At 41.1% G+C, this 23,953-nt stretch overlaps 1 protein-coding gene across 4 annotated transcripts; it reads left to right on the plus strand.

Annotated features, from left to right (window-relative positions):
• The first annotated feature begins 894 nt into the window (after positions 1-894).
• Positions 895-23,953, plus strand: ENTPD4 (ectonucleoside triphosphate diphosphohydrolase 4). Of its 4 annotated transcripts, none has more exons than XM_063311593.1 (14): positions 895-999; positions 3,114-3,222; positions 4,057-4,178; positions 6,121-6,300; positions 7,016-7,221; positions 7,780-7,930; positions 8,027-8,130; positions 10,187-10,246; positions 12,475-12,605; positions 14,800-14,966; positions 16,164-16,488; positions 18,189-18,274; positions 20,018-20,179; positions 21,448-23,953. In XM_063311593.1, the coding sequence occupies exons 3-14, from the start codon at positions 4,171-4,173 to the stop codon at positions 21,674-21,676; spliced, it is 1,809 nt and encodes a 602-aa protein (XP_063167663.1). In that variant the 5' UTR covers positions 895-999; positions 3,114-3,222; positions 4,057-4,170; the 3' UTR covers positions 21,677-23,953. The 4 variants fall into 4 exon arrangements, with proteins under 4 accessions (XP_063167663.1, XP_063167660.1, XP_063167664.1 ...); XM_063311590.1 differs by having other exon boundaries at positions 896-999; positions 12,475-12,629; XM_063311594.1 differs by having other exon boundaries at positions 897-999; positions 4,057-4,174; positions 12,475-12,629.

Consider the following 23,953-nt stretch of genomic DNA (forward strand, 5'->3'; position numbering starts at 1 on the left):
TCCACTCTCCCTAGCATCAGCATCTTCTCCAGGGTGTCCTGTCTTCTCATTATGTGGCCAAAGTATTTCAGTTTTGCCTTTAATATCGTTCCCTCAAGTGAGCAGTCTGGCTTGATTTCCTGGAGTGTGGACTGGTTGGATCTTCTTGCAGCCCAAGGCACTCTCAGAATTTTCCTCCAACACCACAGTTCAAAAGCATCGATCTTCCTTCACTCAGCCTTCCTTATGGTCCAGCTCTCGCAGCCATATGTTACTACGGGGAACACCATTGCTTTAACTATGCGGACCTTTGTTGTCAGTGTGATGTCTCTGCTCTTAACCATTTTATCGAGATTTGAAATTGCTCTTCTCCCAAGGATTAAGCGTCTTCTGATTTCCTGACTGCAGTCAGCATCTGCAGTAATCTTCGCACCTAGAAATACAAAGTCTTTCACTGCTTCTACATTTTCTCCCTCTATTTGCCAGTTATCAATCAAGCTGGTTGCCATAATCTTGGCTTTTTTGAGGTTTAGCTGCAAGCCAGCTTTTGCACTTTCTTCTTTCACCTTCATCATAAGGCTCCTCAGTTCCTCTTCACTTTCAGCCATCAAAGTGGTATCATCTGCATATCTGAGACTGTTAATGTTTCTTCCAGAGATTTTAACTCCAGCCTTGGATTCCTCAAGCCCAGCTTGTCGCATGATGTGTTCTGCGTACAAGTTGAATAGGTAGGGTGAGAGTATACAGCCCTGCCGTACTCCTTTCCAATCGTAGTGGGCCTACGCTAACTCAAAAGAACCACGTGGGGGGCGCCTCTCTGAACTTTTCGCAGCTCTATGGACCTCGACTCCCTCGGAGAGGGCTCCTTTCCCCCCTCCTCTCCTCGCCGCGTTGGCGAGGAGAGTTCGTCATTTCCGGCGCACTCCCGGCCGGGACCCGGAAGCGGAGGATGGCTGAGATGTCGGTATGTCCCCGGCGGCCGACGGTCGGCCCGGCGGGGCCGCAGAGGAGGCGAGGGAGGTAAAGAGCGGGTCTGAGGGGCGCCTGTGACCGCGCCCGCCCTTCGCTCCCCGGCTGTGGCTCCAGGGCCGGCCCGGGCGCTCTGGTGAGGGCGGAGGAGGGGGCCGGGAGGCCGGTCACAGACCTGCGGGTCGCCCCCGCTCGAGCTGCTGCCGTCGCCTGGGAGACCGGGCCTGTCGCCGAAGGGCAGCCGCGCCGCTACCTGTCAAGAGATGAGAAGGGCTTGCGCGGGCAAGCACGGTGGGCTTCGGGGTGGCCGGGGTCGGGCCCACCCTTGGGTCAAAGGGTCTATCCGCCTCCCCCGAACCGTGCTGCCCTCCTGAGGAGCGCAGACTACAATTCCCATGGCCCCCCAGTTGATGTAGCTCAGGTTTTTCAACCTGGGTCGCTTGGAGATGGGTGGACTTCAACTCCCAGCATTCCCCTGGCTGGCTGGGGAACACTGGCTGGGGAATGCTGGGAGTTGGAGTCCACCCATCTCCAAGTGGCCCAAGTTGAGAAACACTGGTGTAACTGCACAAAGCATGTTCTTCCACCCAGAAAGCTAGATGCTGGCGAGAAAGATGTAACTTGGCTTGCTTTCTTTTCTTTCTTTTTTTCTTAAATTTATATGCCTCCCAACAACTCTGGGACACCAGTCTGGTGTGCACGGATGGCCAATGTGATGCCCTGTGTGTGAGCGTCTTAAGACTTATTTATTTTATCAAATTTATATAGCTGCCCATCTCACAAATGTAACTGGGTGGCGTACAATAAAAACGGAACAATACAAACGCCTCTTTAAAAAGAACCCGTAAAGACAAGAAATACATATAATCCAGAAGAGTGTTTAAAAACTCAGACATAATCTGTGATAAATTTGATAGATAGATAGATAGATAGATAGATAGATAGATAGATAGATAGATAGATAAAAAGAGCCATCTCGCAGGCTCCCTGGTCTTGGTGGGCTTTGGCTTGATCCAAGCCTGGAAATTCTTTTGGTCTTCAGAACATAAGAGGTCTTTTATTACTCAACACCTAGAGACCTGGTGCTCTGTCTTCCTGGTGGGCTTCTCAAAATTAGGACTGGGCCCCTTCATTAGCTTCCAGATTTAAGGTGTTAATCCATATGGATTTGAAAAATTGAGTGCAGAATATCTGAGAGGATCCATTCTCCTTATAAACCTACCTAACAGCTCGTTATCTGTGAAGGCCCACCAAATTGTGCCGTATCTTGTGGATATTCAGCTGCTTTACAGGGACTTTTCTGTTGTGACAGCCACCCTGGGAAACATTTAAAGCATGTGCCAACCTTCTCCACATAGGTGACTATTTACTTTGGCCCAGATTGGGGCGCTACCTATTAGGGCAACAACTGGTAGATTTATATCCATCCCATATGAAAACCAAATTTGTTTCTGTTCAGATTTAGAGGTAGAATCTGTCTCACATGTGCTATGAAAACAACCATTGTACACCCAATGGTGATCAAGTCTAATACTCCCACTTGTTAATAATTCTCTTTGTTATTGTGTCCAGGAGGCTGTTACCCTTCTCCTGGGTGACTGCTCTTCAGAAATCTCTAAGAAGGTTGCAAAATTTTTATCAATAGCTATAGCTGTTAGAAACTTTCTGGTTCCTCCTCCATGCTATTAACTGTTAGCTGCTAAGTGCTTTAGGATTTTCGTGCAATTTTTCAAGATTTTCCTTTATAGTTATTGTATTGTATGCTGGTCTTATTGTTTTTGGTCTTGGACCATAAATATGTTTTGATTGATGGCAACATTATGATTATGATTTTACCTGCCATTTGTCATCTCTTAATGGTATTGCTTCACTGTTCATAGTAGCTGGCTTATGTTTCGTAGGTTTTTATGTATTTCAGTCGTAATGTTTTATGAGGTACATTGAATTTTAAATGACATAAAGAGTTTTTTTAAGATATGTATATATTGTACAGCACCTGAAGATGCATGGCAGGAGAGGTAATATGTAAACATTTTAAATAACTAAATGGATTGAATATTTTTAATGTAACAGCAGCTTTTTAGGGATATGTACAGCTTCTGTTGAGAAGGTGTGTTAATTTTTATCACATCACGTTTTAATTATGCTCTATAATCTGTGTTTAGTTTCCAAATGGTATGGCTTCTTCCAGCGTTCCTTCCATGGAACTACTAAGGAATGCAGCTTGCATTAAAAAGTTGATATATTCTGCCCAAAGGTTACTGTGTTTGAAAGGTAAGCATGCATAACTTTTTTATGTTCTGTCGTAGATTTGAAAGCACATTTTAAAACCAATTGAAGTTTCACTACAGGAATTCTAAAAAACTCAGTTCACGCCGGATTGTCACTAAGTGAAAATTACAGCATGGCCGCAGATAAGATAGTCTACATATAGAATTAAAAGTTCACGAAATCTTTTGTGAAGGGGTTACTTCTATTAATTACTGCAAAAATATTTGCCAGTTTGAAAACAATGGGGAAGAGATACATTTTTTTCCAAATAGGGCAAGGAACAAGATTTCCTGATCTGTCTGTTATACAGTATTTTGGAGCTTATAAATGTTAAATATAGAAATCCATCCAGCAGCTGTTTTGCTTTTTTTTTTTTTTTTTTTTTTGGTCTCATCCAGTGTCATATAAGAGTATCAATAATACCAGGAAGGTTTTTGTTTGTTTGCTTGTTTCTAAAATTCTCACATGTATCTGTGTGGGAAGGACAAAATTTTATAAGAAAGATTAAGCTTCATATCTGTACACAGTGGTCTTCAGCCAAAGCTGATAATCATTTTGTTATTCAGATAGAATGAAAAAAATACAGTGACTGCTGCATACTAAATGTGTATAGAGTAAGTGGAGATTAGATGTGAGACGCCTTGGGTTGGGTATTATCTCTCAGTCTAACTTATCTCTTGGGACAGAGAGAACAAAAGAGGAATAACTATGCGTACCACCTTGAACTTACTGGAAGAAAGGTGGGATATAAGACATGTTGGCTTCATGGCATATCATCTATTGAGCCTGAGTGAGAATGCTACCTTTTTAAATATCTTCACCGTCTTTCATTTTCAGTTCCTGCTTGTTCCATTGGTTCCAGGGATGAATCTTGTGCCTTATGAAACTGGGCGGACTATAAAAACCTAGCTTTTTCTGCAGCCTACTTGTCCTGATCAGATAGTCCCGGAAATGGGTAGGTGAGTATCCAAATGTTGGATGGGTAAAAGCAACAAAACTTGGTGGGCCCAAATAGTTGTCAAAATGTGTTTGATTTTTAAGTTTCAGTGGCCAGAAATTTAATGATTCCCCAGTTGCTTTTCCAGAAACCTATGCGATATGGGAGACCAATGATTCTTTGTTACAAGATGGTTTGTATGGCTGAGAGGTGAGCTATACAAAAACAGCTTTAAAAAAGAAATAATGATGAACTTGAATTGAGCATGCTAAGCGCTTGTTTGAAAACATATCTTCCCTGCTTCTGCCAGTCCTGTTACATACAGTGAAGCCTGTTTTATCAAGAGTGGCTAAGGATGAAACATCCAGGGCAGCAGGGGAGCTGTCCAGCATGAGCATAACAAGAAAGCCATCACTCAGCAACAGTAGCTTTATCAATATGATTGTTACCCTATTCCTTTTTGGCTTCTCATTTGGTCCCGATCCAGAGCATGCTTTTTTGTCAAATACAGAACTTAATATCTGACATACTGCCAGATATGTCTAGAAACACCAGTCTTGGTCATCTGTCTCAAAATGCTGACAGCTTTGTTCCTTGGCTTCTGGACTATCCCTGGTTGGCTTGGAGCAGTGGGATGGGACATATCCTGGAGGATGGTCTCAGGATAGATGTAGACATGTTTAACCTCCCTTGACCCCTGCAAATACTGTGGCCAACAATGTAATCTGCCTCCTCCTCCTCCTCCTCCTCCTCCTCCTCCTGTGAAATGGTCAGTTCTAAGGTAGTACTGTTAAGAAAGGGATGGGATTCTAGATAGCCAACTGTGTTATGGAAAACTAAAAAGTAGCTAATCATCTGATTAAAATAGGAATGCCTCTTCCTAATGGTATTTGAGTTCCTCAGTTTTAATAGTTGTTTTGTTTTGTTTTTAAAAAAAACTAAAATCTGCTGCCCAATTAATCAGGGACATCTGTTTAGACACAAAAAAATATTTGATTGGTCAAATATTCTATTCCTGATTAGTTCAGTAATCCTTAAACAGCCCTATAAGTCAGTGCAGTTGTCTCCATGTTGCAGATCTGAAGACTGAAACTTTGTATTGCACTAAGTCATGGTTTGTTTTAGCCATAATACGTTTTTGTGCTAAGTGGAAAAAAATAGATTTTAGTGTGGCATGCTTGCCTTTCGCTTAATTGAACGTGTGGACTCAGTTATTCTAGTTTATAAGCTATGATTTATGACTTAGCATGTTGTGTCATCTGGATCACTTTTGCTAGTTGTGCTAATTTTGTAAATTTTATTGCAATAAAACATGGCAATGCAAATTGTTCGACATTTTAGTTCTCCTAGCCAATATATAAAAGACCTTTCTTGGGTCAGAGTTCCCTTTTAAATAACATGCAGTGCCAATAACAGTATTTCAGATGTTCACATTAGACCACATTAGAAATGCTTCTGAATGTTCTGTGTTACCCTCTATGCCTCTCCCAGCAATTCCCCATCTGGCTATTTCATTCTCCAGTCTCTCCTCCCAAAGTTCTTGCATTGTTAATTATAAAAGCATAGTGCCCTTATTTTAGTGAATGCATATATCTATAAAAGGGAGTCTGCCAAATTAGTTTGCACTTGTTAATTTATTCAACCATAAATAAATGGTTGATCCTTGATTTTCATATATTTTCTTGATGCTGATAGCATAATCTTGATATATCAGCTTGGATATTATATCTGTTATGGAAGGGCCAGGCTATAAATATTGTGAGATAAGAATATACCTACAGTATGTTGTAAAGAAAAAATTCTAAACCTGGAATTGAATAGTTGCCAAGTGAAGTTTTTTCCTGAAAAGTACTCATTTTTAAATGAATGGTGATATATTGGAACATTTGGCTTCCAACAGTTGTATCTTTGGAGCATCAGCACAGAATTTCAAACAAAAGTGTTTTTTCATTTCTTCATTCTAGGATCAGCTTCTCTTGCCTTTTTCCTGCTTCGTGGCACTTCAGCTTTTCCCCTGTTGGGTGTCCACGGATATTGAACACCACATTACGGCAGATTGTTGTCACTGGGCTCTTTGCTGCTGCATTTTTCTTACTATATTATTCTGTTTTAAAATACAGCTCCCGAGACAAAAAGCTGCACAGGTAATCTTTATCAGCTGGATTAAAAACAAGCAAAGCTATATTCCTAACAAAACACCTTACATTAAGCTTATTTATTGTGTTAATATCCCTCTTTTTCTGTGTAAACATAAATTGGCATAAATCTGGGCTTCCCCTCTACAACAGCCTTTCTCAAACTTTTGACCCTGGAGGAACCCTTGAAATATTTCTCAGGCCTCGGGGAACCCCTGCACATTCAGGCTCAAATATAGGCCAGAAGTTACAAAATAATTATATTCATTTCATGGGTAGGCCTGTATATGTGCATGAACAGCTTTCTTAAACTAAAAATAAAGAATGAAACTTACCTCTTTAATGTGAAGTTGCCCGAATTTGAAATGATTGTTTAAATAAACCGTGATCTCCCAGGGAACCCCTAGTGACTTCTCACGGAACCCTAGTGTGCCACAGAACCCTGGTTGAGAAATCTGCTCTACCGTAACAATCCTATGAAGTAGGCTGGACTGAGTGTTGGGGTCTAGTCCAGTGTCACTCAATGAAAATTATAGATGAAGAGTTGAACCTCTGAATCAAAGATGTGAGACTTGACAATATCATTGCTCTTACAAATGTGTTACTGCAGTTCTAGAATTCAGTGTGATTGGCATCAGGGCTTTGTCCTATCCTTGTTTACTCTGCAGTCTTGCTGGACTCAGTGGGACTTGCTGCTGAGCAATTCTGCTGTTGTCACTCCCAGGTATCTTGCACGAGTAACAGACACCGAAGCCACGGATACAAACAACCCAAAGCTGAATTATGGCATTATGGTGGATTGCGGTAGCAGTGGATCTCGGATCTTTGTGTATTGGTGGCCAAGGCACAACGGCAATCCCCATGATTTACTTGACATCAAACAAATGCGGGACAAAAACAGAAAACCAGTAGTTATGAAAATTAAGCCAGGTATTGAGGGAAAGTCCTACTTATTCCCTGTTTGTCTGCCTATCATGAAACTGTCACACTGAAGGCTGGCAGTGTTTGTTTCTTAAAATGCAGCAGATTTTTATAAAATAGTTTGTGTGCTTCTGCCTTTTTATTTGGGATCTGCGTAAGCTGGGTCTTCCCACATTTCCTTGGAAATTGTCCCCCTGGTTTTTACTTATTCCTTAAGATTCTTAACAACACATGAAAAAAGCCCAAAGATGCAAACAAGTTTCCATTTTATTTATTTATTGTTAATATTTTATGCTGCCATTAAAGGCCAAGATTTGTTCAGGACAATTTTTCATGATAACTCCTTTGAAGTCACTGCAATCACTGCACAGTATGTAATTTTAAGATAATATCTTGCATTGGCAGGCCCATGCTGTATTTTGGAAAGGCTTTTTAAAAGTTGCAGTATTGTGCCTTTGACTGATTTCCCATCTTAGGTGTTAGGAGAGAAAATACTCTATAAAAAAGCTGGTTGTACTTTCTCATACTGATGTATCATTAAACATATTTGCCTCTGTTACTCTGTAGGCATTTCAGAATTTGCTACCTCTCCTGAAAAAGTTAGCGACTATATTTTTCCACTCCTGAGCTTTGCTGCTGAGCACATACCCCGGGCAAAGCACAAAGAAACCCCTCTGTATATTCTCTGTACCGCAGGGATGAGAATCTTGCCAGAGAGGTAACTTGAATATCTTATTTTCTATTAATGTTTAATAGAAAGATTTGCACATACAATCGATCTTAATTTATATTTAAACCATTTGAAATCTTGCAGCCAGCAAAAGGCCATACTGGAAGATCTTCTTACTGATATCCCAGTGCATTTTGATTTTCTGTTTTCGGATTCACATGCTGAAGTTATTTCAGGAAAGCAAGAAGGTAAGAGGGCATGCTGAAAAAGATAGCTTGGAACTTTAGTCAGGAGACTGGTGGAAAATGTATCCAGGGAAAGAGTGACAACCGACTGTCCATAAAAACTGGAGCAAAGAGGCTTCGCTGTTGAGGGTACCTGTGAATTTAACTTTGCTCTTTTGCATCTCTGCCTGCAACCAATTTGTTTCAACGCCTAAAAAAGAAATATCTGCAACTGCATTAACATGTCATATTCTGTAGACATTGTAGTGGCATTGCACATAAACACTCTGTGTTAGCATGGCTGTTACTTAGAATTCTGGGACTCCACACATAAGTCGATGCTGTTTCTTGCATTAACTGGAATTGGGATTGTCCTGCATTCAAGGCAGGATCCCATAAGACGAAGGTCTTTGGCAATATTTTCTGTGACAGAAATTTAAGATTTTTAGTGACTATTTCCAGGAATGCTGCAATGATTTTGTCTGCTTGTGTTTTTGTTTTATTCTGTTTTTTAAAGCAGAATGTATTTTATGTAAAGGAGGTGGGTGGATGGGAAGTAGGATTAAAGGGTCTGTGGATAGTGGTTAATTAGAACACCTCTCTTGGGGAGGAAAATGCAAACACCTTCTCTGTGGAAGAAAGCAGATGTAGAGCTTGAATAGTACACTTTTAAACGACTTAGAATAACCACTCACATAGCTGCCGAAAACTATTTTGGTTGCTAAGCAATGCGGTTGTAAACCACATGACCAGACCCAATTTTACTACCATTTTTGCAGCGGTTGTAGAGTGAGTCACATGATCATAAAGCGAACCACGATGGCCATAAAGTGAATCAATTGTTTCCAATTGATTTTTTGGGTCAGAAGCCAGCTGGGAAGGTCGAAAATCACAATCATGTGACCATGGGACGCTGCAAACAGTTGTAAATGTCAGCCAGTTGCCAAGTGGCCAAATGGCAATTACGTGACCACAGGGGTGGTACAATGATCGTAACTTTGAGAACAGGTCATAAGTAACTTTTTTAGCCCCATCATATCTTCAAACCATCGTTAAACCAATGGTCGTTAAGTGAGGAGTACCTGTACATACTGCAACTTTTCTATGCTCTTTTTATTTCTAACCCCCTTAATTTTGTTTCCCCCGCTATTTCCTCCCCTGCTTATCTGACCTTTCTGAAACACGTGCACACAGCTGGTTGTGTGTTTCTTGATTCTTTTATCTTTTTTATCTCTATGTTTCTTTGGTTTTTTTCTCATGGTTCTTGTGATTCATCCCCCTCTTTGCACTTTTACCTTTACCCTTTCATCTGACTCCCTCAAGCTGCTCTTACTGGCTATGAACAGCTCCTAACCAAAAAGGCTTGTCCTGGTGGCAGTGTTTGGAAATGCTGGCTCTTCTTTTTAGTGTTTGCAAGATCAGGAATAATTCAGGAGAGACAGGTATCTTCTGAGCATTGACTCATTTTCGTGGCCAGAGTGAAACTGTTGGGTCCAACCAAGAATATGGTACCAGCACGTCTACATTAAGACGCCCTGTGCAGCTTGTCACAGCCTATATTCAGCCTTATACATCAGCCTGAACCTGCTCATATATTTTATCAAAATGTACAAGAGAAGCAGATACTGTTAACTGCCCTGATGTTTAAGGGCACATGGGACACAAAACAAACATCTGGAAGGAACCTTCACACATGTAACTATTATGCACAAAAGTTTCCATGTGATCTGGAATCTCACTTATGCAGGATTATGGTAACATTCGCTGATACAGTCAACATGCAAATTTTTCTTCCCTGCAAATATTTGTGCTCGGTGTGTGACCTCCAGGAACCAATTTTATTAAGTTGTGAGATGTAACGGATGAGCAAAGAAGCACTCCCCTCTTCAGTCTTTATGGGATGCTTGAGCGTTTTCACATGCGTGGATGTTTGAGTTTTCAAGAAAGCTTAGTTTGAATTTTTTAATATATTTGATATATCTCTGTTTTGCTACTGTTTCGGTTTTGTTAAGGTGTTATTTTTTAAAAGACCCCTCGTGATATTAAAACATTTACAAATGTACTCCTAAATTTTACCTAGGAGTATATGCATGGATCGGCATCAACTTTGTCCTTGGAAAATTTGAACATATGGATGAAGGTAAGAGCCTTAATGCTAATTATTTCCAAGAATTGCTAAAGTATATAGCACTACTCGTAACCCACCTGATGTTGTTAGTGCCCAGTTTCCATCCTGTACTGGCTTTATTTATATAAATGGAAATAGTTCAGCAGCAGTACTTGGTAAACTGTGTCTCCATAAAGACTCTTCAAATCTGTATTTAGGCCTGGATGGTCTATATGGAAGATTTTCATAAGGACTGGACACCTTTTTTCAAATATGTGGAATGGACTCAAAAAGTTAATATGAATATATAGTGTATAAATAGTAAATTACTTAATTGTTTAATCTCTTATTAGAATCAATGAAGGTAATTTAGAGAATTAAGGAAAAAAAATAATAACATGCTAGGATGCTAAGCTGTACGATCTAGAAAGTTGGAAACTCTAATCTTTCTTTCTTTCTTTCTATCTATCTATCTATCTATCTATTTATTTTTCATCTTGCCCCCCTTTTTTCTTATTTGTTTGTTTGTTTGTTTGTTCCCTTTTTTCTTTTTTTTTCCTCTCTCCTCTTTTTTCTTTTTCTTCTCTCTTCTTTTCTTTTTTGTATTGTAAGGTTTTATTGTTTGTATGTAATTCTATGTTTATTAAATAAATTAATAAAGATTTAATATAAAAAAGAAATTAAATATTGTTTATTTTGGTGTATTTTTTAAAATCTTGGCTTAGTGTTATCATGTAACATTAAGGTGAGCAAATATTTTTTCATGGTCCTTTCACTCCCTGCTGTACAACTAGCTATAAAACTAAGAGTTCATTTTTGCTTTAAGAGTTTACTGACCTGATACATCCAATTCAGGAACTGCATTTTAAAGGAAATTCCAATCAACTGCTAGACACAGCAACAACAATCCATGGTTTCTTTTGCTAGCTTGTTTAGGTGGTTCAATTTATTTTAAACTGCTATTCCTATTTTACAAGGCAGGGATCTACTAAAAAGAAATTGAACTCTAGCTTATTCTTCCTCTTGATAATAGGGGAAATTCTTTTCTGTGCCTGGACTTAGCACCAAACTTTGATTTAATATTTTGTGCAAGCATAGTAAAGGTAAAGGTTTCCCTTGACGTAAAGTCCAGTCGTGTCCGACTCTAGGGGGCGGTGCTCATCTCCGTTTCAAAGCCTTGGAGCCGGCGTTGTCCATAGGACACTTCCGGGTCATGTGGCCAGTATGACTCACGGAACGCCGTTACCTTCCCGCCGTAGCGGTACCAATTAATCTACTCACATTTGCATGCAATCCATGTTTTATAAATTACCCAGTATTTCCTCACAGTTACTTTTTTAACCGTGCCCCCCACAAAAAATCCAAAATATGCTGTCTTGTAGGGAAAATGTTTCATTCTCTTAGTGACTGTCTCTCAAATCAGTTTCAAATCAGTCTGAAACAGTCATCATGTCAGAAGAAGAGTCCTGGGAACTCAGAAGTTTGCACTCTCTTTTATATCATTTTCTATGTTCCCAAAAGAAGTATAACCTCTTACGGATTTTGGATTGCTCTGATTGCTTTTCATTCGATTTAGTTGCTTTTTCTGTAACTTTTCCAGCACTGTGTTATTCTTCTGACGTGATCTAAAAAAATTGGCATCTCCTTATAATGCCAATGTCACACGTGGAAACTGTTTTCCTTAATATTATTAAGAATTATTGAAATATTAACATAATTAACACAAACAGATCTCCGATCTTAATTTCTCACTAAAATTTAGCTTTCCTTTTATTTTGACAGCACTTTTATCATGCCCTGCTCAGAGAGAAAGTTAACTTGCAGTGTCAACCCACCATCACATCCCTTTAAGGCTTGCTATACTAGGAAAAGCTCGCCTTGGGCAAGTTCTATTCATTTTAGCCTCGTGTTTCTCAGCGTTGACCGCTTGAAAACGTGTGGACTTCAACTCCCAGAATTCCTTGCTGGCTGGGGAATTCTGGGCATTGAAGTCCACACATCTTCAAGCTGCCAAAGTTGAGAAACGCTGTTCTAGCCTCTGAATGCTCAGGGATCCCATTGCTTCCTTGTAAATTGCTATGCCTAACAAGAGTTTAGCTATTGAGAAGAGTTTGTTTATTCAACTTGGATGGCTGCCCATTTCAACAAGTGACTCTGGGCAGCGAACAAAATCAAAAATAAAATCAGAGCAGTTACAACGATACAAAAATTAAAAATGATGCCCCTTTTTCAACTGCACACCTTCCCATCTTGTCTTCCAGAGGATGATGCAGTAGTAGAAGTACATGTTCCTGACAGTGAGAGCAAAGAGGAAGTTGTTCGAAAGAGGACCGTGGGTATACTTGACATGGGTGGTGTGTCAACTCAAATAGCGTATGAAGTCCCTAAAACTGTAAGCTTTGCCTCTTCACAGCAGGTTATTATCTGTACAACTTTCCTTATTTTATTTTATCTTCCTGCATTTTAACCCATATCCGTTGATTCATTTTCTTCCTCACGGTATGAGTCCTGTGCATCATTGTGTGACCAGTTCACCCCCCGTGAAGAGAGGAAGTTGAACTTCTGTGTCCCATCAGCTAAGCAATCCATACATGTATTTTTCATTTCATCAGTCAGTTTAATAGGAACGTGTTCATCTATGATGCAGAGCTTGCGTGGCTGAATTTTGCTGCTTAGATTATAAATGTGTATGCTGTACATAATAGACAGAAAGTTTTGCGCTGTTGCATAGCTTGTGGTTACTATTTAATGCAATGTTTTAATGGTTGGCATATCATGGAATGACTTTTTAAAAGTGTTGTTCTAAATGTAAACATTGTCAGGAATATACTGATAGAAACTGTTATCTGCTCTGCTGGTATAGCACCAAACACAAGAAAAATCCTCCTGTTTGACCTACAGTGATGAACCAAATCAGCCTTTTGAGATGAAAAAGAAAGGTTGAATTCACTCATCATGCTTAGTAATAACATGATTTGTTTGGTATTGGCTTAGTTGGATGTGTAACATCAACCATTGTAGCTTACTGAATGAATCATGGTCAAATAGCCCAAAGTTCAGTGCAGGGTGGGAGATCACATATATTTATTTTTTGCTGTTCTGAGTAGCTTTTTCAAGAGGGGTGGGGGGAAAGATCCAGAGTTTTCCTTTTCAGTACAGCAGATGTTTCTAACCTATTATTTTTTCAGGCTTCCTCTTCTATAATACTTCTGTCTTCTGCAGCACTGTGGTTTTTTTGAAATTGAGCGCAGACATGATGCTTTATTGTAAATAGCAGTAAGCATGGTGGGTTTCTTTAACTCTGGCTAAAATCTCAGATATGGAGGAAAACCCATATACAGGTACTCTGAAGACATGCTTTGTACATGATCAGTCACACCTTTAACCACTGTAAACATGGGGGTCAGTCCTTAACTATGGTTTATGTATTCAAATACATCTAACCAGTGTTCAGAAACAAAATCGTAATTAAGTACTATAGCTACATAGGGCTTTAGGATTACATCTCTGTAGAACGTACTGATTTGGGAGGAGACAACAAGAGAAATCCACAGATTTTGAATATTAAATACTGTTAATTTTTAAGATTTTATCAGGATCGATGGCTTGGGTCTGTGAAGCCTCCTCTCTTTCAGTTTCTATCTTTGTTCTGGTGCCAGGACAAAATAAAGTTTGTCCTGGTGCCAGGATGAGCGCACCAAGAATAATTCAATTGCTTTCTCTGATGTTTCTTTAAATACTAGTTTCATATTCTTGCCACAAATTAGACAGCACATTCAAGTCAGCTTTTAAAAGAACATATGTTTAAGGTGTTTTTGTTTTTTAATTAGATAGTTCTATATCCTTATGTTTTATTAGCATTGGTATATTTGGTACAGAGAGCCAGTTTGGTGTCGTGGTTAAGGCACTAGGCTAGAAACCAGGAGGCCATGAGTTCTAGTCCTGCCTTAGGCACGAAGCCAGCTGGGTGACCTTGGGCCAGTCACTTTCTCTCAGCCCTAGAAAGGAGGCAATGGCAAACCACTTCTGAAAAACCTTGCCAAGAAAACTGCAGGACTAGTCCAAGCAGTCATCAGGAGTCAAAACAGACTTGAAGGCACCAAAAAAAAAAAAAAACTGGTATACCCAGCCTTAGAAGGGCAACTGTATTCTAAAAGCAGGATATGAATTGTTAATCATAATTATTGGAGAGGAAAGAAAGAAGTAAGATTTACCGCTATAGGGTATACTGTATAGGCATATGCATAGCTACCCCTGTAGTTGACAAATGCTTGGGCATTGGTGTTGCTTGTATTGTGCAGGACCAGGGAACCAGTATCTTTCCAGATGCTGCTTTGCATCCCTCTGCATTAGCTATGACAGCTGGAACTGTTGGAACTTGTACCTGACAACGTCTGGATGGCCACACTTGTCCCATCCTTGGATTACTGCTCAGGTGTTTACCGTAAGGAACTGTTGTAGAGGACAATCTCATGCAGAGGTTTTGAAAAGCACAAGCTGAAAGTATTCTTGAATAATCAAAAACTGGGGAATGAAAAGACAAAGCAGAACTCTGCTTCTCAATCTCTTTCTTTGGTGGCTTGCAGGAGGAGGTGGCCAAAAACCTACTGGCAGAGTTTAACTTGGGATGTGACGCTCACCAGAATGAACATGTGTACCGAGTCTATGTGGCAACTTTTCTGGGCTTTGGTGGAAATGCTGCCCGACAGAGATACGCAGACAACATATTCACCAGCACAGTATTCAGAAACAGGTGCTGCAGCGTGACAAATTTGGCTTTTGCTTCCAAATCATAGCCTTCCTTATATACTTAGCATAAAATCTCACACTCTGAAACAGGCACGTGTCAAAAAATGGAGATTATATTTCCAATTTTAAAATGCAGTCTAAGCTAGAGTTGGCTAATAGTGACTTGGGGATATGTGTGTTAATATGCTTGGTTGTCACGTCAGACTGCGGAAGGGAGAAGTCTGTTTATACAACTGATTTAACACAGCTGGTTTTCTGGATCTGCAAATCCCAGATCATGCGTATGAAAATAATTCAGTGTTTGCAAGAAAGATCCAGATATTATTGTTTTTCCAAGATGTTTCTGTGCTGCTTTTCTATTGGCTAGATCCTTCCCTTTTCAGAATTAAAACTTTCATCAAGTAAGGTGTAAAATAGAGTAAAAAAACTGCATCAAACTTAGCATGGTAATCTTCATTCTAATTAAATAAATGCCCAGGAAAAATATAATAAAACTCTTTGCTGGATGCCAAAATGAAAGAACTAAGGTGGGGGCTGAGAAGCTTTTTAAATGAAAGGCCATAGTTCAGTTGGGAAAAAAACAGCTGGAAATAGGAATGAATGAATGAATAACTGTATTGATTAGTCAAATGACCATATCAGAAAGTTGGGCATCAGCCACTATGGGATATAAAATATAAAACATAATACCATAAAACAGCTAAAATACAGTAAAATTAGATAAAATATACTACGGTAAGATAAAATATGATAAAATACAGCAGGGTAAAATAGAGATAAAATTGTAAGATTAAAATGCAAGCTGTAATAAATTCGCTGGAAATAGGAGCTAATAGTGGGTGGGATCTGAGCCGCACCTTTGCATCCCTGGCATAACGTGGTTTGCTTGGTTTGCAGTCGTGTAGCCACCAGCCCGTTTATAGATCATTCTTTGTGGCTTAGAGTTACGACTAAGTCAAACCAGCATGGCTTGTTCAAACAAGAGGATTGAAATAATCCATGGCTTGGTGCTTTCCCAATTGTAACTATAGCTGAACTGCAGTGATTTGGGCTAGATGATTATGATCCCCCATCCTTCCCCCCAAAATAATATTTTTCTCAGTACAGAAGAATCAGGTTCCATATTTCTAATTGCAATATAGTTCCCTTTGGCCGTTCCAGTGATTGCCCTTTGGTGTCCTTTGATCCATCTTGCTTGCAGGCTTCTTGGTAAACAGACTGGAATGACCTCTGAGACTCCGTACTTAGACCCTTGCCTACCCTTAGACGCCGAGGACGAAATCCAACAGAACGGGCAGACTCTGTATCTTCGAGGGACAGGAGATTTCCAGCTGTGCCAGGATGTCATTCAGCCCTTCATGAACAAGACCAATGAAACACAAACGTCCTTGAACAGCATTTATCAACCGCCCATCCATTTCGAGAACAGTGAATTCTACGGGTTCTCAGAGTTCTATTACTGTACTGAGGATGTCTTAAGGATGGGGGGAGACTACGACGCTGCTCAGTTCCTCAAAGCTGCAAAAGTAAGAGCACCCCCCTCCCACTTCACCTCCCCACCCACAAGGCTTACCTTATGACCTTGAGCCAGCCATTTTTCTCTCTGTTTCATCTCCCTGACAAGGGTGAGAGGAAATTAACACGGACTCAGCGGGCTGGGTAAGGTTTCAGCTTTACCATCCCAAAGAGGATCAGAGTTGAAATACCGTCAAAATAATAAACGTTATGGTCTAGCAAAGTTTCCTTGGAGCCATATCCAGAAATGTGTAGTCAATGGAGAAGTATTTCGGCCTTGGATTTAGGGGGCCTGGGAACAAAGTCTGGTTTAATGCTTGGTTTGCAAAGTCTGCATCATGTATAACACCAAGCCATAATTTGGTTGGTTTGTGTTTGGCAGAGCAGAAGGCAAGGGAACCTAGTCTTCTGACCTGGAGGGCCAGTGGAGGCCATCTGTTGATATATCTGAAATTGTGGAGTCCTTGGAACTATCAAGGACAAAACCACACCCCCAGCAACACTGGCAGGGCAAGCTGCGGTAGATAAATGGGGGGCAAATGCCACACTCACTCGCACTGATGATGTTACCTGGTCAAGTAATGAAACATCTGCAAGCAAACAGCCAAGCTCAGAGAGCACCAAGGACTCCACAGTTCAGCCCTGAGCTGTTGTCTTCTGTTGGATATCTAAAACTTTTCAGCCTCTTTTTTGGAGGATTTTAAAGATAAGAGATGAAAATCAGTGACTTCTGGGAGGTAAACAGTTACCCCTCCCTTCTTTAAACCTACCAGGTGTGTCACCAATTGTGATGGCCATCTATAGCTTAGCAAGATGTGGACATTTACCCATTTGGACTTAAACTTGTGTGTGAAGTCGCTGAATTTAGTTTGTTCAACAAATCATAGCTTAAGAATTCTAGCTTTTTGAACTCAGCTGAGGTCTCCTGGCCTTGGTTATCTATCTGTAAAATTAGGATGTGAAAAGACATGAAAAAAATCCTGGTTGGGTTCCCCCCCACACACTTTTTTTTTCTTAATACCACCTCTCTATCCATTCCTCCTCTACACACATTTTTTCAGCTTTCTACTGTATGACCCTTGTTACTGTCCTTACTTTCACACGTTCTGCTGGATCTGAAAGTAGCTGAAAGAATTTCATAGGCAGTGAAGTTTATGAAGTTCATGTTAAATCGTAATACAAATGATAGTTAGCACCAGTTTCCATTTCCCCAATCCATATATAAATCCATATATATTTCCCGCCCCTCCATTGTACCCGTGCAACAATCTTAGGCTGTAGGTTTGGCTGAGAAATGAAGAGTTACTTCAGTGCTATAAGGAAATCTAACCTGATTCTTCCCAGTTCAAGTTGGAGATCTGATGCATAAGTGCATCACACAATAGAACCCCCAAATTAACACATTCTGTAATATCAGAATTTTAGTTGGTAAATCTCTCATACTGTAATACTGATTTCAAAATACTCTTTATTATATAGGGTGTACCAGAAGTAACATCGTAGTCAAAATTTGGCAGTAAATCAGGTAAAAAAAATTAAGGTAATAACTATATGTAGGAGATACTACTAATGATAATAAAAACAGCAAGAAGAATAAATATTGTGGTAACTGATCATTTTTGGGTGACTGCCCTATTACTTCTGGAACATCCTGTGTGTGCATTTATATAAACAATATGTGTGTGTATTTATTTCCATGTTTTTTTCTCAGGAATATTGTGCAACAAAGTGGTCTATTCTCCTGGAAAGATTTGATCGTGGCTTGTATGCGTCGCACGCTGATCTCCATCGACTGAAGTAAGGGTTCAGATTCTTCTGTGGCTGAACATGGTCAAGCCTCCTTGCCAGACAGAAACCCCAAACCAAATTCCTTAAGTAGCTTGCTCAAGGAAGCCCCAGAAATAATTTGATTTTTTAAAAAAATAAATCTTTGAGCTTTGGAGCACACTTAAGGAGAATGTAAAGATGCTGTGTGTCCAGTGGTGGGGTGCATGTGTGGGTTTGAATTTGGGAGTTGGTAGAGACCGGCTTCCCTCACTATGTGAATGTGATTTATGCAAATTCACTATTATGTGATCAATCAATTTCATCCAATAATTTGTTTTATACAAAACAAAACAAAAGTCACTATTAAACAATTTGGGTCAGCATAATTTGCACCAGAGTCTAGAAACGTGCCAGCATTTATTTCTGCCAAAGCCCTTCTTTGCCCTCCTTCACACAGTTGCCATTGTGTCATGCACTTTTATAGTTGTGCATCCTGTTTCCCACATACTTCCGTACCCGCAATAGCTACTCCTGTTCCTGTGGGGTCAAAACAAGCGTCAACCTCTTGTCCAATCCTCTGACCCAGAGTTTAAAGGAAAAGGGCCTCTCTGACAATAGAAGCAAAGTTGGGCATACTATGTTCTGCTGAAGCTGGTGAAGGATCCTCAGTCCTAGGATGAGCTTTTAACCTGGTTGAAACTACTGGGTGCAATATAGTGAAGAATGCAAATAACACTTGTAGTATTGTGATGCATCCCACCTCTTTGGTGTGAGACAGAAGTCCCTGCACATCAGAAATCCTGCTGGAGAAAAGATGGAGATAACGACTTCACTGTACACAGAACGCAAAACAAGGAGAAAAATATCTTTGAGTAATGCAGTGTATAAAAAGAAGGCTTTCAACTATTTATGAACACCTTTGTTAAAGCAATTGGATGACAAAACTTGACACCATACCCCACTGATTTTTTTCTTTTTTTTTCCCAACTGGTTCAGTATTTTGCTTTATGCAAGTTCACTTTATGCAAAGTTTTCAGGCAATATGATCCTACAATAAAGTGAGGGAAACTTATGATAGATGATAGACAGACAGACAGACACAGACATAGAGATGATGGAGATGGAGGTGGGCAGACAGAATCTACATGTATTTATTTTCCTTTTGCTACAACTGTGTCTCTTTTACATCACCAGTTGGCTTCCTTTCCCACTATACAGAAAATAAGTGATGAATGCATAGGAAAGGAATATCTTTCATCTCAGGATGACAGTGGTGTTTTGATGATACACACACATATCCTGTCTATCCACAGACTAAATCGGCTAATATTAGTTACCACAAATGATAAACAAGGGCGCGGTTACTGAAATAGTCAGAAAAACTGCCTGAACTAACCCTGTTGAAATGCTCCCTGTCCTGAAAGCCACCCCCACTGCCAGTTGTTTGCAGCAAGTTGACATGAGCAGGACTTCAAAGCTCGCACCCCACATCTTCCATTCCGTTCCATTAATATACGAGCCCCTGGAGGAGGGCTTTCTCTTTGTCATAACAGATCTTAATTAGCCCTTCTAAGGAGGCATCTAATTATTTTGGGCTTAATCCAGAGAACGTGTGCGTAAATCCTGGTAACCGCAGTGGGATCTTGAATGTGCAATTAAGTGCTTAGGACTGATGGAATTCAGCCCATTCTTTTTTGGATGGTGCTGTTTAGATCTGTTACTGCCCAAATAACAGCACCATTTCAATGTGCTGCTTCTGTTTACTCTATGCAGGTATCAGTGCTTTAAGTCAGCCTGGATGTACGAAGTATTTCACGATGGCTTTGGTTTTCCTGTAAACTACAGCAACTTAAGAACAGCACTCCAAGTCTACGATAAAGAGGTGCAGTGGACGTTGGGGGCCATCCTCTACCGGACGCGATTTTTACCTCTGAGGTACACCTGTGCGGCTTTCCCCCGTTACCTGTGCAGTTCAAAGCCAGCTGGTCACCAACACCTAAGCTTTGATCATTTTCTCCAGAAAGTTTTGCATTTGTTTTGATTTTCACGCCTAAGGTAGAACAAACACAGTGCTTCTCAGTAATGTGGATGGAGGCTGTAGCTCAGTGGGCAGGAAATTCTGGTCAGTCATCTTGGCAGGCCAGAGGCCATTCTGGTTCCTGTGCTCTGGGGACCCTTAAATGCTGCAGTCTTTACTCCTTAATGGCTGGGCATGCAAATAAGCATGAGAAGACAACGGGAATTGGTTTTCATAGCTGTTGATGACACAGGAACACAACTGCCTGCTTAAAGTAGAAATTTCCTCTATAAAGTTCGAAGACAGGGATGGCAAATCCTTTTTCTGCCAAGAGTAATTTGGAGTATATGCTGATGATTGATGTCCCACCTGTGTGGAGCTGCCTGTTCTCTACCTTTCGGGGCATGCCTTTTTTCCCCCTCACCTAACAAAGCTGCTAAGCACGGATGCAGTTCCTCTCACCAGGGGCTCTGGAAATCCGGCGACACCCAGTCCTGTGGTCCCAGGTTCCCATCTAATAGGAGTTTGAGCAGGAGGATTCTTTCCCAAATGAAAATTGGCTTGCAATAAGATTATGGGTATGATTTTAAGCAACAACTACTAAATGTCCTGGCTCCCAGGTACCTTCAGGGCCACCTTCTCCCACTGGAGTCAACCTGCCCAGTGTGTATGTCCCAGGAAAGGGGCTCCCCACTTTTCTGAGGGGAGGGAGACTGGGGCCCAGAAACCATATTTTTCAGTGATGGCTCCTGTTTCATGCTGCAGCCTTCCCGCAGAAGAAGGCTGGGTCAGCTCCTCTCCTAAAAGCATTCCAGCAGCTGGTTAAAATGTTGCTGTTCAGACAGCACGGGGGCAATAACCAGGGTCTGCTTTTTCATTGAATGCTCTATTTCTGTTTTTGCCAGGTTCCTGTTGTCATATTTGTCACCTTGCTTTATTTATTGTGGATGATTTTTGCTTGATGTTCATCACCAGGAGCCTTTGGGATTACAGTGGTCTCCGAAACAAACAAGTCAAAAAGATTCTCATCTTCTTGGCTTTCCGACAATCTCTCTTTTGCTCAGGTTGGCCAAACTGTTGAGAAATCTGTGGGGATGCTTCAAGGGATACTAAGTTGTTGTGGTTGTCAGGGTGCTTTTGTAAAGCAGAATTGTCTTCTTCATCCTCCCTTTTCCTCCTCCCGCAGAGACATCCAGCAGGAAAATTTCCGAGGCAATCACTCCCACTGGCGCAGCTTCGCCTTCGTTTACAACCATTACTTATTCTTCGCCTGCTTTTTCGTTGTGTTGCTGTCCATCCTGCTCTATCTGCTGCGGCTGCGGCGGATCCACCGGCGAATTCTGCACAGCGGCGCATCTCCCCCCCTCTGGATCGAAGAAGGTCTCCCACCGCAGAAGATCCCTGGAGGCTTATAAGCTGCTGGCTGCAAATCTAAGACTCATCTCAGGGTTCTTCTCTCTCGCCCTTGGAGAGCCTCGCCTGAGCCCCTTGCCACAGTCCTGGAGGAATTCCCCTCTCTGGGGGACCGCGGGGAAAGCCAGGTCCACCTTGGCTTGACTAGGCTGGGGGGATCTCAGCCAAAATTATTTTAAAACTCTTACCTTAAAAGCAAATGCACTTTGACTTGGGGGCAGGGGGACAGCTAGGAAAGCAGGGGAATGCAGTAAAGACTTTATGCCAGTATGTTAAATGGGAAAGGAGCAAGCTACTCAGTGTTCAATAACTGTTGATGGGCTTGCTCTCTCCTTATGCAGCAAGCCTGCTGCTAGGGTTTTCCTGGATCTGAATGCAGGCCTGCTTAACTGGGCTACCAGTTCTTTATTCCTTGCCATGTTCTTGAGCCACTCCAAGCACAGAGGAAAGGTCGCTTCAGCCTCCCCTGCCCAATCGGAACAGCCTCAGAGACTTTAGCATTTACTCCCAGATACTTATTTATTTAAAGCATTTTGACTCTTTCCTTTCTCCAAAAAGCAAAGGGGGGGTATGGTGGGGGGAATAGCTTAGATAGAGGGTAGACAGATCAGTAATAAGTCAGCCTTTGCCACTACAGTCTTTAAAAAAAAATGACACAGAAGAAAAAAGAATTGGGAGGAAAAGACGCAAACTCGGGCGTTTGTTCTTCATTTAGAAGTTGTTACAAAGACCTCTCTGTAAAGTTTGTCCTAGCCAGGAATTAGAAGTTAGCATCTGAAGAAGCAGGTAGAGAACAGGCACAGAAAATTTATTTTACTGCAGTTAAGGGTCACTGACAAAGCTCAAGTTGTGTTGCCATTTCCTGATTGAATTACAAACCCCATGCCTATGTTAAAACTCTTGTAATGCCTCCAACAGAGGACTGCAATGTTGAGATCTCTTGCAGCTCTGGCTGGGATTATCGGACAAAGGAACAACGCTATGGCTGTCCCCAGAGAAAAAACAGGGAAAGCTAAACCTGTACGTAGTCCTTCTGTTGGGGAATATTTCTGCCAGAGCAAGAAAGGTGGGCAGGGGAGAATTGGACATGTGACTGTAAAGTGGTCAGTATATCTTATGGCAGTGTTTCTCAAGATGTGTGGACATAAACTTTAAGATGTATGGTCTTCAATTCCCAGAATTCCCCAGCCAGCCACAGGAGAATTCCGGGAGTTGAAGTCCACACATCTCAAAAGTTGCTGGGGTTGAGAAACGTCTTACGGTAACTGCTTTCTTCCATGATGCTTTCTGCTGTAAAGACTGGCAGAGTCTGGTTTATATTGGACTCTGCTTCTGGAGGAAGCTTAGAACATCTCTTAAAAGCAACTTGTTTTTCTGGAAATGTCAGGAATGGCATATAAAGTAGAGTGTGAGGCAGCATCTATACCTCCCATCCATATCCTTAACGCAAATAGAGAATCTGCTGCTGTGGGTGGCACCACCCTAGGAACCTTACCTGGTTGAGAAATGCTTGACCTGCATTACACATCAGGTCCTCTGTTGCTGTTTGAGCTGGAGAGAAGAGGCCTCAGGAGGCCGGGGTAGTATCTCAGCTTGTGCAGGAGTGAGCGAGCCAGCAGCCAACAAGGCTGCTCCCAAAGCCCTTGCTCAGTTCGAAGTGTGACCCCTCATTCTGAATTCTTGATCAGGACCATAGGTAGTGAGTTTGCAAAGCTCAGTCCCAAAAGGGCCTGCAGAATTCTGAAATGTTGGCAGTCCTGTCTATTAAGATGTGAAACTTCCCATATTCGCAAAATGGTGTGTGCTAAAGAATGCCTTGCTGGCCCTGGTGGTGCAGTGCTGTTGGAAGTAGGAGGATCACGTTGCACGGTCAACCTCCCTGGAGTTTTGTGTGTGTTTGAGCAACAGCCGGTATATGTATGGATGTATGTGTGTGTGCGTGCACACCTGTGTGGCATTCAGTGGTCTGACAGTAATTTCATATGTTCGTGATAATAGAGATTTGGGGAGGGGGAAATTGGGAAAACTGAATAGCAATGGAATGATAACAATATGCTGTTACTTCCTCTTTTCTGGATAACAAAAGTCTTTTTTACTTGAAAAAAAAAATGTGTCCACAGTTGAAAACGGCATTGATGTGGTTGTCTCATGAAATACAAGCTTTATCATCCTGGAAAGCTACACCTGGTTTCTCTATTTTGTGAAATGTTGCTTGATGGTACCTCACCGAAATCTGTTCCCAGCTAATGAAGACGGGGAGAATAAAAAGACGCGTTAAA

Source organism: Candoia aspera, chromosome 9 (genome assembly GCF_035149785.1).
Source record: "Candoia aspera isolate rCanAsp1 chromosome 9, rCanAsp1.hap2, whole genome shotgun sequence".
In the NCBI taxonomy this organism is placed as follows: domain Eukaryota; kingdom Metazoa; phylum Chordata; class Lepidosauria; order Squamata; family Boidae; genus Candoia; species Candoia aspera.

What these genes read in the sequence shown, in the direction of transcription:
- ENTPD4 (XM_063311590.1), top strand. An exon ending in ATTTGAACATATGGATGAAG is followed by an intron (nt 10,247 to 12,474) that starts GTAAGAGCCTTA and finishes CTTGTCTTCCAG; the next exon opens with AGGATGATGCAGTAGTAGAA. An exon ending in AGTTCCTCAAAGCTGCAAAA is followed by an intron (nt 16,489 to 18,188) that starts GTAAGAGCACCC and finishes TTTTTTTCTCAG; the next exon opens with GAATATTGTGCAACAAAGTG.